General features: G+C 43.6%; 1 protein-coding gene across 1 annotated transcript in view; it reads right to left on the minus strand.

The window, feature by feature from the left end:
* Nucleotides 1–18,027, minus strand: part of LOC106591008 (calsyntenin-2) — a 535,394-nt gene that overhangs the window by 179,672 nt on the left and 337,695 nt on the right. Inside the window, exon 4 of the mRNA XM_045703938.1 lies at nucleotides 2,825–3,033. Within this exon, the coding sequence (XP_045559894.1) occupies nucleotides 2,825–3,033 (209 nt within the window). The remainder of the gene's footprint in view (nucleotides 1–2,824; nucleotides 3,034–18,027) is intronic.

Below are 18,027 nucleotides of genomic sequence, written 5' to 3' on the forward strand. Positions count from 1 at the left end.
TTGTATTGAAAGTGGCTGATATTGCGTTGATTCGATCCCAATTTGCACAGTAGAGGGAAGTGTTAACTAAAGGGGAAAACTAGGAAGTTGAGTGAAGTTCAATACCGTGCTCCTCTACGTGGGCTGATATTTCTTCTGCGTGGCAGTCCCGGGGATCTGTGCACCCTTGTGCAGCTTACAGGGAACATTGCTAGTGACCTGCTCTCCTTCTTGCTCTTAGTCAAAATGGAGGGAAGGTGGCTTTCACAGACTCCAGTCGCACTGCTTTCCATAGTCTTCTCAGTGTCTAGGTTGCGGCTGGCCCTTGGCATGCTCGTTTAGAGTCAAAATGCAGAGTGAGTGGTGCATGGGGCCTGGCCAGAGTGTCCTGTATGTCTGAGAGGATCACTATGTCATTACCCACAGTGAGAGAACCTGAGTGGCTTATTACAACAGCTCAGAGAGAGAGAGAGAGACAGATACAGAGACAGAGACAGATATACAGATATATATATATATATATATATATATGAGAGAGAGAGAGAGAGATTGTCCTCTGATGCTTGTTTTCAGCTATGTCAACTTGTTAACAGTTGTTAATTGGGAAAGCAGTACTGTACCTGTTGTTGTGTTCTGCATTCTCATCCCATTTCACTGTGTGTCGCCTCACCTGTCAGACACACACACACACACACACACACACACACACACACACACACACACACACACACACACTAACGCAGAGTGCTTTCCGCCTGACAGAGATGCCTATTCCCCCGTCTTCAATTATAACATCAACTTACACGTACGTGTCAGCAGCCAAAATGCTCTCTGTCGGCTGACAACTGTGCAAAGCTAATAAAGGACATTTCTACACCCCAGCATTTTCCAATGACAGATAACAGTCTCTCTATCTTCCTCCTCGTCTCTGTCCTCGTCGTCTATCGTCCTCCTCTCTGTCCTCATCTTCTCTCTCTATCCTCCTCCTTTCTGTCCTTGTCTTCTCCCTCTATCCTCCTCCTCTCTATCCTAGTCTTCTCCCTCTATCCTCCTCCTCTCTATCCTAGTCTTCTCCCTCTATCCTCCTCCTCTCTGTCCTCATCTTCTCTCTCTATCATCCTCCTCTCTGTCCTCGTCTTCTCTCTCTATCCTCCTCCTCTCTGTCCTCATCTTCTCTCTCTATCCTCCTCCTCTCTGTCCTCGTCTTCTCTCTCTATCCTCCTCCTCTCTGTCCTCGTCTTCTATCTCTATCCTCCTCCTCCTCTCTGTCCTCGTCTTCTCTCTCTATCCTCCTCATCTCTGTCCTCGTCGTCTCTCTCTATCCTCCTCATCTCTATCCTCCTCTCTGTCCTCGTCTTCTCTCTCTATCCTCCTCATCTCTGTCCTCGTCTTCTCTCTCTATCATCCTCCTCTCTGTCCTCGTCTTATCTCTCTATCCTCCTCATCTCTATCCTCCTCCTCTCTCTCTATCCTCCTCCTCTCTGTCCTCGTCTTCTCTCTCTATCATCCTCCTCTCTGTCCTCGTCTTCTATCTCTATCCTCCTCCTCCTCTCTGTCCTCGTCTTCTCTCTCTATCCTCCTCATCTCTGTCCTCGTCGTCTCTCTCTATCCTCCTCATCTCTATCCTCCTCCTCTCTGTCCTCGTCTTCTCTCTCTATCCTCCTCATCTCTGTCCTCGTTGTCTCTCTCTATCATCCTCCTCTCTGTCCTCGTCTTATCTCTCTATCCTCCTCATCTCTATCCTCCTCCTCTCTCTCTATCCTCCTCCTCTTTGTCCTCGTCTTCTCTCTCTATCATCCTCCTCTCTGTCCTCGTTGTCTCTCTCTATCCTCCTCATCTCTGTCCTCGTTGTCTCTCTCTATCCTCCTCATCTCTGTCCTCGTTGTCTCTCTCTATCCTCCTCATCTCTGTCCTCCTCCTCTCTGTCCTCGTCTTCTCTCTCTATCATCCTCCTCTCTGTCCTCGTTGTCTCTCTCTATCCTCCTCCTCTCTGTCCTCGTTGTCTCTCTCTATCCTCCTCCTCACTGACCTCGTCTTCTCTCTCTATCCTCCTCCTCCTCTCTGTCCTCGTCTTCTCTCTCTATCCTCCTCATCTCTGTCCTCATCTTCTCTCTCTATCCTCCTCCTCTCTCAGCAGACTTTCTTTCTACATTTCTCTTTGATATCCTTCAGTCCATTCTCTCTCTCTCTCTCTCTCTCTCTCTCTCTCTCTCTCTCTCTCTCTCTCTCTCTCTCTCTCTCTCTCTCTCTCTCTCTCTCTCTCTCTCTCTCTCTCTCTCTCTCTCTCTCTCTCTCTCTCTCTCTCTCTCTCTCTCTCTCTCTCTCTCAGATGTTGTAATAAGCCACTCAGGTTCTCTCTGTGGGTAATGACATAGTGATCCTCTCAGACATACAGGACACTCTGGCCATGCCCCATGCACCACTCACTCTGCATTTTGACTCTAAACGAGCATGCCAAGGGCCAGCCGCAACCCAGACACTGAGAAGACTATGGAAAGCAGTGCGACTGGAGTCTGTGAAAGCCACCTTCCCTCCATTTTGACTAAGAGCAAGAAGGAGAGGACATGACATTAGGCTGTAAATCTGTGTGTGCTTGTGATCGGATTTGTGGAGAGTGACAGTGGGCGACATTGTCCCTGATATCTGTGGCCATAGAAAGCATCCTGTATATCAGGGAGGGACATCTGTCAAAGTGTTTACTTGTGTGTGTGTGTGTGTGTGTGTATGCGCTTGTGTGCGTGTGCATGCGCTTGTGTGTGTGCATGTGTGTGTATGTGTGTGCACAGGCTTCTGTGTGTGTTTGTGTGTGTGTGTGGTCATGATGTGGTCCAAAGCATTTACTAACCATTGCGGTCGATAGCGAAGGGTGTGTTGGAGGTGTTGATCTGGTAGTTACAGATCTGGCTGTACTGTGGAGAACAGTCCTGGTCTGTAGCCTCCACCTGCAGGATGCTGTCATAGATCTTCCCCTCTGTCACCGCCGCATGGTATTGGGCCTCCCGGAACACTGGAGAGAACTCATTCACATCATTTACCTGGATGTGTACCACCGCCCTGTGGACAGCAGGGGGAGACAGAGAGGACAGGGGAGAAAGGAGGCAAAGGTCAAGGCAGGATAACGTTTTTTAAACTCTGGTTAGAGTGGAAACTAGTAATTCAAGGGATGCCGAGCAGGGTTTCCCAGCAAGGTATTGGGATTCCTTTCACTGCAGTAAGTCTACTCTCAGCACATCTGATTTAGTTGATCATCAAGACCATTGGTTAGTTCAATCGGGTGTGCTGGTGGTGGAATAGAACATATGGAATGGCTGGGGGACCCAAGGACTGGGTTGGGAAATACTGCAAAAAGCAGTAAGAGCCGGTTGGTTGAGGCTTCTTTTATATGTTGTTGTGGTTAAGGTGAGGGATTGTGCATGAATTCCTTTGACAAGATTTACTTTAGATTTACTTGGGCTCCCGAGTGGTTCAGCAGTCTAAGGCACTGCATCTCAGTGCTAGAGGCGTCACTACAGATGCCCTGGTTTGAATCCAGGCTGTATCACAACCGGCTGTGATTGGGAGTCCCATACGGCGGAGCACAATTGGCCCAGCTTCGTCTGGATTTGGCCGGTGTAGGCCGTCATTGTAAATAATAATTTGTTCTTAACTGACTTGCCTAGTTAAATAAAGTTTATTTTTTAACCCTTTTTCTCCCCAATTTCATGGTGTCAATTGGTAGTTCCAGTCTTGTCTCATCACTGCAACTCCTGTACGGACTCATGAGAGGCGAAGGTTGAGAGCTGTGCATCCTCCGAAACACAACCCAACCAAGCCACACTGCTTCTTGACACAATGCCCACTCAACACAGAAGCCAACCTCACCAATGTGTCGGAGGAAACACAGTATACCTGGCAACCGTGTCAGCGTGCACCGCACCCGGCCCACCACAGGAGTCGCTAGTGCGATATGGGACAAGGACATCCCTGCTGGCCATATCCTTCCCTAACCCGGACGACACTGGGCCAATTGTGGCCGCCCCATGGGTCTCCCTGTCGCGGCCGGCTGCGACAGAGCCTGGACTTGAACCCAGAATCTCTAGTGGTACAGCTAGAACTGTGATGCAGAGCCTTAGACCACTGCCCACTCGAGAGGCCGTTAACCCAATGATACCAGGGTAATCTAATGCCTTCTGATGAATAACCCTCTGGCTAGTTAACCCAATGATACCAGGGTAATCTAATGCCTTCTGATGAATAACCCTCTGGTTAGTTAACCCAATGATACCAGGGTAATCTAATGCCTTCTGATGAATAACCCTCTGGCTAGTTAACCCAATGATACCAGGGTAATCTAATGCCTTCTGAGGAATAACCCTCTGGTTAGTTAACCCAATGATACCAGGGTAATCTAATGCCTTCTGAGGAATAACCCTCTGGCTAGTTAACCCAATGATACCAGGGTAATCTAATGCCTTCTGAGGAATAACCCTCTGGCTAGTTAACCCAATGATACCAGGGTAATCTAATGCCTTCTGAGGAATAACCCTCTGGCTAGTTAACCCAATGATACCAGGGTAATCTAATGCCTTCTGAGGAATAACCCTCTGGCTAGTTAACCCAATGATACCAGGGTAATCTAATGCCTTCTGAGGAATAACCCTCTGGCTAGTTAACCCAATGATACCAGGGTAATCTAATGCCTTCTGAGGAATAACCCTCTGGCTAGTTAACACGATGATACCAGGGTAATCTAATGCCTTCTGAGGAATAACCCTCTGGTTAGTGTGGGAGTTAATGTAATGTAACTAGGTGCAGCGGATATGATGAGGAAGTAATAAGGACAATAATTACATTGACCGGATGGAGAGGTGGGGGCACGCAGTGCATTTGCCATCTCTGAGTAGAATATCATGCCAAAGATTACATTAAGCTAATGTACATGAGTACATTAGCTGAGACCTTAAATACATTCTTGCCATCTGGACATACTAACGTCAGGAGGAAACAGGAAGGAGGATGGTAGCAAACTGACCAACATGTGAAACATAATTATGCAATAAATGTATTATTTTTTGTATGACATAAGGGTTCCGCCACCATTATAATCTAAACCGGAGCGGATGTGGGCGTTATTGGGCGTGAACAAGCAAAGAACTCAGACTGAAAGATAATGGTGGCAGAAGGACTAAGGGGAGTAATTTCATTTACATATGGGATGTACCCATATGCTGTATGTGTATAAAAGCAGAGCCGGCGCTGAGGGGAGTCAGTTGTTCCGCGGACCAGCTCGGCTTTGCTACTTTGTATTAAAGCCTATATTGAATTCACAAGTTCTTGTAAGAGTGTTATATTCTTGAGACAATTTTCCACGACACTAGTTAACCCAATGATACCAGTGTAATCTAATGCCTTCTGATGAATAACCCTCTGGCTAGTTAACCCAATGATACCAGGGTAATCTAATGCCTTCTGAGGAATAACCCTCTGGCTAGTTAACACAATGATACCAGGGTAATCTAATGCCTTCTGAGGAATAACCCTCTGGCTAGTTAACCCAATGATACCAGGGTAATCTAATGCCTTCTGAGGAATAACCCTCTGGCTAGTTAACCCAATGATACCAGGGTAATCTAATGCCTTCTGAGGAATAACCCTCTGGCTAGTTAACCCAATGATACCAGGATAAAATGCTTCTACTCATCAATTTTAGTAATTATTTATTAATATTGTACCATATCGTTGTCACCCAACTCATTTATTAAATTACTTATCAGATTTACCTTGAATTGTGCTTAATTAAATATTAACCCACAATGTATTAATCAATACTTTTCCTCTGGTCATGTAGAATAAGTCAACTGATTGCATAATACATTTATTGATTTATTGATTGACAAGAGGGTGATGGATTAAGGTCACAAAAATGAAATTTTCTGAGCTTGAAAAAAATACAAACAATGACAACAATACCCAGTGAGCTGTGTGAGAAGAGCACAACAGACCTGGTATATTGTTTAGGATTAAGATAATGCCAATCATAATAACAGTGAAGTTATCCTCTTAGAGTCAGTTCCAAAGCCCTGTCAGACATCTGCAGGGCCAGTGATTCCACATCCACATGGACACCAATCCCTTACATGTAAACAACGATTTACATGTAAGGGATTACAAAAAAAACGGTAACTGTAATCAGTTACGTTACCATCAAAAATATTGTAATCAGATTACAGATACTTTTGAAAAACTAGAAGATTACTTCGAGGATTACTTTTAAATTCAGAAAGGATGTTTGCGAGAAAAAAAATCTTTGACACTTCTCTGTTTCCTTAACGACATTCAAATCAACATTGAAAAAAGGCGCAAGTTTAAGTTTGTTCCACCTGAGCGAGTCTGACCGCAAGTCAGAGACCACTATGATGTCACACCAAATGGGTTTGATAGATCGCTGGAAAAGAGCAGGAATAGACTTTTGTAGGCTACAGTCCAAGCTATGTCTTCCAATGGTGTGACTGCTGTCGGCATCCAAAGACTATCCAACTTGAATAAACGCTTGGAGGTGAAGATGACAGCAGTGTTGTAGTCTACAGCGATATGGATATAACTTATTATTGATATCTACATAGTGCATTGGTGTGAATCACACTGCTGCTCTCTCATTCGGCTATTTGCATTTTATGGATTGTGGTTGTTGTGGATGGCTATTCACAAATCTAGAAATGTGTATTTGAATCCAATAATGATTGAATTCATGAAGTTTAAGCTGTCTATAAATCATTGTTTTTGAAACCAGTGGACAGCCAGTGAAAAATGCGCTCTTGCAACAGCTGCATAGTGCAGATCCCAGCGTATGGAGTAAAAGTGGTGCTTTTATTGCTCAATCTAATTCATGCTGATCAAAAAAAGAATCCATAGGCCTAATGGACACATGCTCAAACTCACACACTTTTGGTAGACTTGTAGTTGCTACATCCATTTTTGTACTCATAAATTATACATAATGACATGTAAGTGTATATATATATAGCCATTGATTCTTGAAGAATATAACTTATAAATACCTCATGAGCTTAGTTCAACTGTCATACTCCTTGTTTTACTCAGCTTTTTACCAAAACAGACACGGGGCAAGCGTTTTGTTAATGTTTCATCTGTGGATTTGCCCTTTAAACAGCTGCATATTATCAAGATATCAAAGTGTCACCAACCAAAAGGTAAACAATAGGCCTATAACAAATGCAGCATATGGCATTCATTTTTAAAATGTAAATAGCACTTCTCAGTAGTGTTCAAAGCATGCCATTCCATGAGCGCAGCATTTATTTTTCAACTGGAATCAATGAGCCCAATCAGTCCTCCATGACAACAAAAACATAAATAACAGATTAGGGCTGGTTAATAAATCCTTAGTTTTGGGGTTATGCTCAGGTAAAACAATTTGTCTTATCTACACTTCCATATTTCCAAGTCCTATTCTTGAAGATCAAGGCATATAACATTTATTGGAATGACTGAAATTCTGATAGACTTTTTGTTTTTAAATGTAAAGATATCATTTAATCGTATTATTATATGTAGTAGAAAGTGATGGGTTAGTAGAAGCCTTCTTAACCAACGCATAAAGTAAAATGTAACATCATATATGGCCAGCTACGTAAACTTTAACATTGATTTATCCTGCAATAGATGTTGTTCAATTGGTAACATACATTTTTGTCTTCTTCTAATGCCTCTTAAGAGGAAAATAATCTAAAAGTAATGGAATGTAATCAGATTACGTTACTGAGTTTGGGTAATCCAAAAGTTACGTTACTGATTACAATTTTTAACAGTAACTGTAACGGATTGCATTTAGAAAGTAACCTACCCAACCCTGATCATAGCCTATGGACACTTTGTTTCTTTCCATCTGAACACACACAAACACTTGCAAGTCTACACCCCCCAAATATGGACAAAACACACACACACACTCACGTGGACAATTATGCATACACACATACAAAACAACCATTAAATCAGACATCAACTGTGCTAATGGTAATGCTAAGTGCTAGCCCCAGCAGTAACAGTGTCACAGCCAGACAGGGTAATGCTAAGTGCTAACCCCAGCAGTAACAGTGCCTCAGCCAGACAGGGTAATGCTAAGTGCTAGCCCCAGCAGTAACAGTGCCTCAGCCAGACAGGGTAATGCTAAGTGCTATCCCCAGCAGTAACAGTGCCACAGCCAGACAGGGTAATGCTAAGTGCTAGCCCCAGCAGTTACAGTGCCACAGCCAGACAGCATAATGCAACTGTAAGTGTTGGCCCGAGCAATTACAGTGCCACAGCCAGTCAGAGTAATGCTAAGTGCTAGCCCCAGCAGTAACAGTGTCACAGCCAGTCAGGGTAATGCTAAGTGCTAGCCTCAGCAGCAACAGTGTCACAGCCAGTCAGGATAATGCTAAGTGCTAGCCCCAACAGTAACATTGTCACAGCCAGACAGGATAATGCTAAGTGCTAGCCCCAGCAGTAACAGTGTTATAGCCAGACAGGATAATGCTAAGTACTAGCCCCAGCAGTAACATTGTCACAGCCAGACAGGATAATGCTAAGTGCTAGCCCCAGCAGTAACAGTGTCACAGCCAGACAGGATAATGCTAAGTGCTAGCCCCAGCAGTAACATTGTCACAGCCAGACAGGATAATGCTAAGTGCTAGCCCCAGCAGTAACAGTGTCACAGACAGGATAATGCTAAGTGCTAGCCCCAGCAGTAACAGTGTCATAGCCAGACAGTACTGTATGTAGCATCAGCACCAGTGGTGAGCAGTACATCCCTCTGCATCTTGTTCTGTAATATTAATGTGTCTCTCTTATAAGCATCTCCCTCTCCTTCCCAGACACCCCCTCTGGACGAGGGCAAACATATGCTACACACCACTGGGGATCGGAGGGGAGTAGAGGAGGGAGGAAGGGAGGGATGGTTGATGGGATAAGGGTGGGGTGGAGGGAGGGATAGAGGGGGAGTGTCACAGACACACATCTGGCTGAAAGCAGACACCTGGCTTCCTTTCCCTCTACAGTGCCAGTGAGGGTTATAAGAGAGAGAGAGAGACAGAGACAGAGTGAGAAAGACAGAGAGAGACAGAGAGAGAGAAAAAGAGTGTGTGTGTGTGTGTGTGTGTGTGTGTGTGTGTGTGTGTGTGTGTGTGTGTGTGTGTGTGTGTGTGTGTGTGTGTGTGTGTGTGTGTGTGCATTGGGCACGGTGCCAGACCAGCTCCAGCCTCAAGCCATCCCCCTGCTCCCTGGGTACAACACAACATAACACAGAGTTGATGAAGAAAGATCCAGAATAGACAAGGGGCCTAAAAAGACTCAACTGGATCCAAATGACCAAGGGGTGCAGAAAATCTCACAACACAAAAAGAATCTGTATTATCGAATTAAGACAGAACCCAATGGGGTCTTGTAGGCACCATGACAATATAGAGACCAATCCATTCCAGTCCAAAGGAAGGTGTATCTACAGTTGAAGTCAGAAATTTACATATACCTTAGCCAAATACATTTAAACTCAGTTTTCCACAATTCCTGAAATTTAATCCTAGTAAAAATTCCCTGTTTTAGGTTAGTTAGGATCACCACTTTATTTTAGGAATGTGAAATGTCAGAATAGTAGTAGAGAATGATTTATTTCAGCTTTTATTTCTTTCATCGGATTCCCAGTGGGTCAGACGTTTGCAAACACTCAATTCGTTTTTGGCAGCATTGCCTTTAAATTGTTTAACTTGGGTCAAACGTTTCGGGTAGCCTTCCACAAGCTTCCCACAATAAGTTGGGTGAATTTTGGCCCATTCCTCCTGACAAAGCTGGTGTAACTGAGTCAGGTTTGTAGGCCTCCTTGCTCGCACACACTTTTTCAGTTCTTCAACAAAGTTTCTATAGGATTGAGGTCAGGGCTTTGTGATGGCCACTCCAATATCATGACTTTGTTGTCCTTTAGCCATTTTGACACAACTTTGGAAGTATCCTTGGGATCATTGTCCATTTGGAAGACTTCCTGACTGACTTCCTGACTGATGTCTTGAGATGTTTCTTCAATATATCCACATAATTTTCCTCATGATGCCAACTATTTTGTGAAGTACACCAGTCCCTCCTGCAGCAAAGCACCACCACAACATGATGCTGCCACCCCCGTGCTTCACGGTTGGGATGGTGTTCTTCGGCTTGCAAGCGTCCCCCTTTTTCCTCCAAACATAACAATGTTGGGCATTTTCTCTCCCCATCAGCAGACCCCTGGGGGGGTTGGTGGCGGGAGTCACCATGGAAATTAATTGTAATCTACATAATAATTAACATTTCCTAAATAACAGACATTTTTGTAGGGGTTGATACATACTTTTTTCGTTAGGGCAAATCAAGTCTGAAATTTCAAAGTGGAAATTACAAACTTTAGAAGCCTTTTTAAAATGTAGGTTTTTTTGTTGTCATTGCCATACACACAATACCCCATTATGTAAAAATGGAATTCAAAATGAAAAGCTGAAATGTCTTGAGTCAATAAGTATTCAACCCCTTTGTTATGGCAAGCCTAAATAAGATCAGGAGTAAAAATGTGCTCAACAAGTCACATAATAAGTTGCATGAACTCACTCTGGGTGCAATAAGTGTTTGACATGATTTTTTTATGACTATCTCATCTCTGTACCCTACACATACAATTATCTGTAAGGTCTCTCAGTCGAGCAGTGAATTTCAAACACAGATTCAACCACAAAGACCAGGGAGGTTTTCCAATGTGTCACAAAGAAGGGCACTTAAAAAAAGAAGCAGACATTGAAAATCCCTTTGAGCATGGTGAATTTATTAATTACACTTTGGATGGTGTATCAATACACCCAGTCACGACAAAGACACAGGTGTCCTTCCTAGCTCAGGTGTCCTTCCTAGCTCAGAGAGGAAGGAAACTGCTCAGTGATTTCCCCATGAGGCAAAAACAGGTATGGAGTTTAATGTCTGTGATAGGAGAAAACTGAGGATGGATCAACAGCGTTGTAGTTACTCCACAATACTAACCTAACTGACTGAGCAAAAAGAAGGAAGCCTGTACAGAATACAAATATTCCACGGGAAAAATCTTAGCGGAAAACCTGGTTCAGTCTGCTTTCCAGCAGACACTGGTAGATTAATTCACCTTTCAGCAGGACAATAACCTAAAACACAAGGCCAAATCTACACTGGAGTTGCGTACCAAAAAGACAGTGAATGTTCCTGAGTGGCCGAGTTACAGTTTTGACTTAAATCTACTAGAAAATTTACGGTAAGACCTGAAAATGGTTTCATAGCAATGATCAACAAACAATTTGACAGAGCTTGAAGAGTTTTGAAAAGAATAATGAGAAAATGATGCGCAATCCAAGCGTGGAAAGCTCTTAGAGATTTATCCAGAAAGACTCATAGCTGTAATCGCTGCCAAAGTTGCTTCTATAAAATATTGACTCAGGGGTGTGAATATCTATGTAAATGAGATATTTCTGTATTTAATTTTCAATAAATAGGCATAACTTTCTCCAAACATGTTTTCATGCTTTGAATTCAGGCTGTAACAACCAAATTGACAGTCTCTATGGGGGTGCCACAGGGTTCAATTCTCGGGCCGAATCTTTTCTCTGTAAACACCAATGATGTCGCTCTTGCTGCTGGTGATTCTCTGATCCACCTCTACGCAGACAACACCATTCTGTATACTTCTGGCCCTTCTTTGGACACTGTGTTAACAAACCTCCAGACGAGCTTCAATGCCATACAACTCTCCTTCCGTGGCCTCCAACTGCTCTTAAATGCAAGTAAAACTAAATGCATGCTCTTCAACCGATCGCTGCCCACACCTGCCCACCCATCTAGCATCACTACTCTGAACGGTTCTGACTCAGAATATGTGGACAACTACAAATACCTAGGTGTCTGGTTAGACTGTAAACTCTCCTTCCAGACCGACATTAAGCATCTCCAATCCAAAATTAAATCCAGAATTGGCTTCCTATTTACCAACAAAGCATCCTTCACTCATGCTGCCAAACATACCCTCGTAAAACTGACTATCCTGCCCATTCTTGACTTCGGCGATGTCATATATAAAATAGCCTCTGACACTCTACTCAGCAAATTGGATGCCGTCTATCACAGTGCCATCCATTTTGTCACCAAAGCCCCATATACTACCCATCACTGCGACCTGTATACTCTCGTTGGCTGCTCCTCGCTTCATATTCATCGCCAAACCCACTGGCTCCAGGTCATCTATACGTCTTTGCTAGGTAAAGCCCCCCCTTATCTCAGCTCACTGGTCACCATAGCAGCACCCACCCGTAGCACGCGCTTGTGGGGGATGAATCAGAATTAGTTGGGTAACATAGATAATTAAGATGTTTTATTAGTATAATATGCTTATGTGAGATACTTGTCATTAGAAAGTGTCCTTTGACTCTGGAATGTTTCAGTTACACATTTCCCTTAGCTGGGGCTCAGACACTTGGGGCCCAGAGAGGGGAAGAGGTCAGACTTGTCTTTTACTTGTCTCTGTTGCTCTGCAGAATATCAGCAAGAGAGGAGGACAGAATGAAATATTGTCTTCATATGTGAATGTCTCTTTACCTATGCTTAAACCATGTGAAGGGATGGCGTGATTACTGGGGAACCAATGACTTGTCTCCACAATGTCTGTGAGCAAGTCACACCCTCCTTTTCCTTATTGTGGGGAGGTTTATGGCAGTGTCTGGGACCATGGTCTCTTAGATCTCACACTTATCCTGTGGTAGTATATGGCCTAGAGCAGGGGTGTCAAACTCAAATACCCAGTGGGCCAAAATGTAAAACCTGAACAAAGTCACGGGCCAACATTGAACAAATGAACCTTTTAATATGGACCCAAACAAGTTTTGCTTTAACATTGAATATGGAACAAGCATCGCTTATTACCATACAATATATAATTTAATAGTGGAGACATGCAAAATCGAATTTCAAATGAAAAAAAACACATCAATGGCATTCATTTATTAAATAAATAAAATTTAAATAAAAATCGTATGCCTCTTTTCTATTTGCAGCCTTCTGATTTAAATACCAACATAAACTTTTTCCACTGGCTAATAATTTTACAAATAAAATGATAATAAATCAATCAACCATTCAAGCCCATGCCTTGTAGCAAGAAAAAGTGCACAAAGAAAACGTTAATTATTGCACACTGATCTAATCTGATGTGCCCAAGCCAGATACCTGGCATCTCTTCTTGGATGCTAGTTCATCAATGTCTGGGCTCAGGCTCTGAGCTGAAGAAATCCTCACTATCGAACGAAGGTGTTCATCAGTCAGACGTCTCCTGTGAGTTGTTTTGGTCATCTTCATCGAGGAGAAAATTTGCTCGTGTAACAGTGTAGGTTCCGTCCCTCTCTTCGCCCCAACCTGGGCTCGAACCAGGGACCCTTGCACACATCAACAACTGACACCCACGAAGCATCATTACCCATAGCGCCACAAAAGCCACGGCCCTTGCAACGCAAGGGGAACAACCACTTCAGGTCTCAGAGCGAGTGACGTCACTGATTGAAACGCTATTAGCGCGCACCACCGCTAACTAACTAGCCCTTTCACATCGGTTACACTCGCATAGATAAGTGCTGCGGAACATGGAGAGCATCTGAGCAGCTTGGGTGCGGAGCTGAGGCATTGTGTCAGGGATGAACCGTGGAAACTGTGCGGCGCCCACAGCATCATACTTTGACTTCAGCGTGTCGTTGCACTGGAGTTCAATCAGCTCCATTTGGATGTTGGTTGGTGCATTTTCCACATCAACTGCGAAGGGATTACTAAGCAGTTCAAACCTACATTTCTGGACATCGAAGTCGGCAAATCGCCGGCTAAACTCAGCGGCGAGAACACTGAGTTTTTCAGCAAACTGTGCGCATGGGAACACGGCGGTAGAGATCTGCGCTTTTATGGTTTGGCAGCAGGGAAAATGGCAAGGGTTTCCTTGCAGCATCTGATTCTCTCACAGGCACAGTTTAGTTTTAAAGGCCCTCACTGTAGCGTACATGTCTGTGATGATGCGCCCCCGCCCCTGAAGCTGCAGGTTCAGCGCATCGAGATGGCTCGAGATGTCACAGAGAAAGGCCAGCTCACACAGAAACTTTTGCTCCCGGAGCTCTGCTGTATCCTTCCCTTTGGTTTCCAGGAATTGACATATTTCCTCACGCAGCTCGAAACATCTGTTCAGTACTTTTCCTCTGCTTAGCCATCTCACCTCTGTGTGATACGGCACGTCTGCGTATTCCGAAACACACTCCTCTAGAAAAAAATTTAACTGGCGGTGATTCAGACCTTTGGCTCTTATAAAGTTAACTACCTGTGTTACTGTGGTCATAACATGTTCCATCTTTAGGGCTTTGGCACACAGTGATTCCTGATGTATGATGCAGTGGTAAACAGTTAGCTCACCTGCACAGTTCTCTTCCCGCATCTTCTCCCGAACCATGCCCACCAGTCCACTCTTTTTACCGCACATCGCTGGCGCACCATCTGTCGTTAATCCAACGAGTTTATCCCTCGGCAGCTTTATTTCAGTTACACATTTGGAAACCTCCTCAAAGATTTCCTTTCCTGTGGTTGTGCCATGCATTGATTTGAATCCCAATAGCTCCTCCGTAACACAGATTTGAGTCCACTCCACGGATGAAGACTGACAGCTGAGCAGTATCAGATGCGTCGCAGCTCTCATCCACAGCGAGGGAGAACGCAATGAAATCTTTTCCCTTTTCCATCAGCTGGTCATACAGATTGGTGGCAAGATCACATGTGCGATCAGCTACTGTGTTCCTGCTCAGGCTCACGTTTGAAAATGCTTGCTTTTTCTCTGGGCATACGAGGTTACAAACTTTCATCATGCACTTTTTCACGAACTCTCCCTCATTAAAGGGCCGGGCTGATTTTGCGATCTCTGCTGCCACTATATAACTAGCCTTTACAGCAGCCTCACTTTGTGATGTGGCTTTTTTGAACATATTCTGTTGTGAAACCAAACTTCTTTTCATCTCCTCTACTTTCTGGCTCCTTTGAGTCATGTCCAGGTCCTTGTATTTGTTATGGTGTTTCATTTCATAGTGTCGTCTGTTGTACTCCTTACTTACAGCCACGTTGACTCCACAAACAAGACAAACTTGTCCAGAAAGCTCCTGTTTTCTGCCTTTCTTTTCGCCATTTTTGGGAAGGGATAGCACGCGGACAGTTGTAGCGTCTATGTTGCTATGACTACTGTCACAGAGGAGAGGGCGTTTCTGGGTCCTGTCCTGATTGGCGCGCGAAAACAACAGCAGAGCATTATGGGATTCGTAGTATTAGCGGTGAATGCGCTGTATAATACCGGCGGGCCAGCTCTAGTAGTAATTTGGTATTGTCTCGCGGGCCAAATATAATTACCCCGCGGGCCAAATTTGCCAGAGTTTGACACCCATGGCCTAGAGGCTCACTCACCCCAGTGAGCCTGTCCAGGAGTGGGGTCAAGAGGGGGTTTGCTTGAGATGGGAGTATTTAGAGTTGACAATTGATATATGGCATTGGATGAAATGGTGTTTTTGTTCTATGAAGTACCAGAGACGAGATTAGAACCTCGTCATTAGGGATCAAACTGAACGATAATTTATAGTGAATGTTATCTAGCTGTGGATACTCCTCTCTAAAGTAAACAGTCTTTCTTTGTGAACTGTTCCTAACTATCTGTGATTTGTCATCTCAAAAGGGGTTGGATCTTACTATAAAGATCTCAGAAGTCATTGTGTTCAACACTCTCAACGGGTCATTAGAAATGGTGAATCGTTGAAAGTCAACTGCTACTGCAAAGCTCTTATAATTAAAATTGTAGTTTAAGTATAAACTCTGACTGGTGTGTGTGAAGTTTGTCTCTCCTCATTTGATAATACAGAAATTAGCAACCACACGCTCCAGCAGGTATATTTCACTGGTCAACCCCAAAGCCAATTTCTCGTTTGGCCGCCTTTCCTTCCAGTTCTCTGCTGCCAATGGCTGGAACGAATTGCAAAAATCACTGAAGCTGGAGACTCATATCTCCCTCACTAACTTTAAGCACCAGTTGTCAGAGCAGCTCACAAATCACTGCACCTGTACATAGCCCATCTGTAAATAGCCCATCCAGCTACCTCATCCCCATACTGATATTTTTTTTTGCTCCTTTGCACCCCAGTCTCTCTACTTGCACATTCATATTCTGCACATCTATCACTCCAGTGTTTAATTGTTTCACCACTATGGCCTATTGTCACGAACGCCGTATGAATAATTGGACCAAGGCGCAGCGTGAGTAGAGTTCCACATTTTAATGATAGTGAAACTTCCAAAACAACAAAGATATAACGATCGTGAAAATACGTTGTGCACATAGGCACTCATACAAAACAATATCCCACATAGCAGGTGGGAAAAAGGACATACTAAGTATGATCCCCAGTTAGAGGCAACGATATTCAGCTGCCTCTAATTGGGAACCATACACACACACACCAACAGAAATGTAATACCTAGAAAATCCCCTACTCACGCCCTGACCTAAAACACCATAGAGAACCCTGAGGGCTCTATGGTCAGGGCGTGACACCTATTTAATGCCTTACCTCCCTTATCTTACCTCATTTGCACACACTGTATATAGACTTTTCTATTGTGTTATTGACTGTATGTTTGTTTATTCCATGTGTAACTCTGTGTTGTTTGTGTTGCACTGCTTTGCTTTATCTTGGCCAGGTTGCAGTTGTAAATGAGAACTTGTTCTCAACTAGCCTACCTGGTTAAATAAAGGTGAAATAAAATAAAAAAATTAAAAAGAATGTGGAATAAGTCGAGGGGTATGAATACTTTCTGAAGGCACTGGATATCACAACGCATCATGAAAGCTTATGCTAATGAGTGACAGCTCTTGGCTCACATCCTCTTCGCTTGTGTGTAAGTGTGTGTGCGTGTGTCGGTATGTATTGTGGTGGCTAATTTCTGCATTACCAAATGAGGAGAGTTACAAACACACCAGTCTGAGTTAAACTACATATTTAATAATTAAGATACTTTTGCAAAAGTACTTTGACCTTCAATAATGCACTCTCTCGAATGAACCAGGAAGGTCTCTACTCAACAATACAAACAGATTTTTATACCCAAGAATCCACCCCTTCAACGTACATTGACGAACAACAGATACATAGAATGGTCACAAGGTTAAGTTTTGTATGAAAGATATCTATAAAACATAGCAGACAGTAACTGCTGTATCAACAGTTTTCATTGTATAGACCAGTGTCTGGTCCTCCTACTCCAAACTGGAACCGTCTCTCCCTGGTACGGTATAGAACAGAACCATTAGCTCATGTTCTCTGGAATGCTTTTTAGGCGTTATTACCCAAAGACATCGTAAATCTCCTCTGTCAGTGCTATCTCATAGAGGCCCATCCTCAGTAAGACACCTCTTGTTCCCACTCCTGGACAAGCTCACTGAGGGGAGTGACCTGCATAGAGACATTGTGGAGACAAATAATTGGTTCCCCATTAATCACGCCATCCCTTCACATGGTTTAAGAATAGGTAAAGACACATTCACATATGAAGACAATGTTTCATTCTGTCCTCCTCCCTGTCTGATATTCTGCATAGCAACAGAGACATGTAAAAAACAAGTCTGACCTCTCCCCTCTCTGGACCCCAAGTGACTGAGCCCCAGCTAAGGGAAACGTGCAACTGAAATACACCAGAGTCCAAAGGACACTTTCTAATGACAAGTATCTCACATAAGCATATTATACTAATAAAACATGAATTATCTATGTTACCCAACTAATTCTGATTCATCCACCACAGTATGTATGTATGTATGTATGTATGTATGTATGTATGTATGTATGTATGTATGTATGTATGTATGTATGTATGTATGTATGTATGTATGTATGTATGCATGTATATGTCTGTCTGTGTGTGTGTGTGTGTGCGTGTGAGTGAGTGAGTATTCGTGTGTGTGTTTGTGTGTGTGTG

This window comes from Salmo salar, chromosome ssa20 (assembly GCF_905237065.1).
Source record: "Salmo salar chromosome ssa20, Ssal_v3.1, whole genome shotgun sequence".
Classification (NCBI taxonomy): Eukaryota; Metazoa; Chordata; class Actinopteri; order Salmoniformes; family Salmonidae; genus Salmo; species Salmo salar.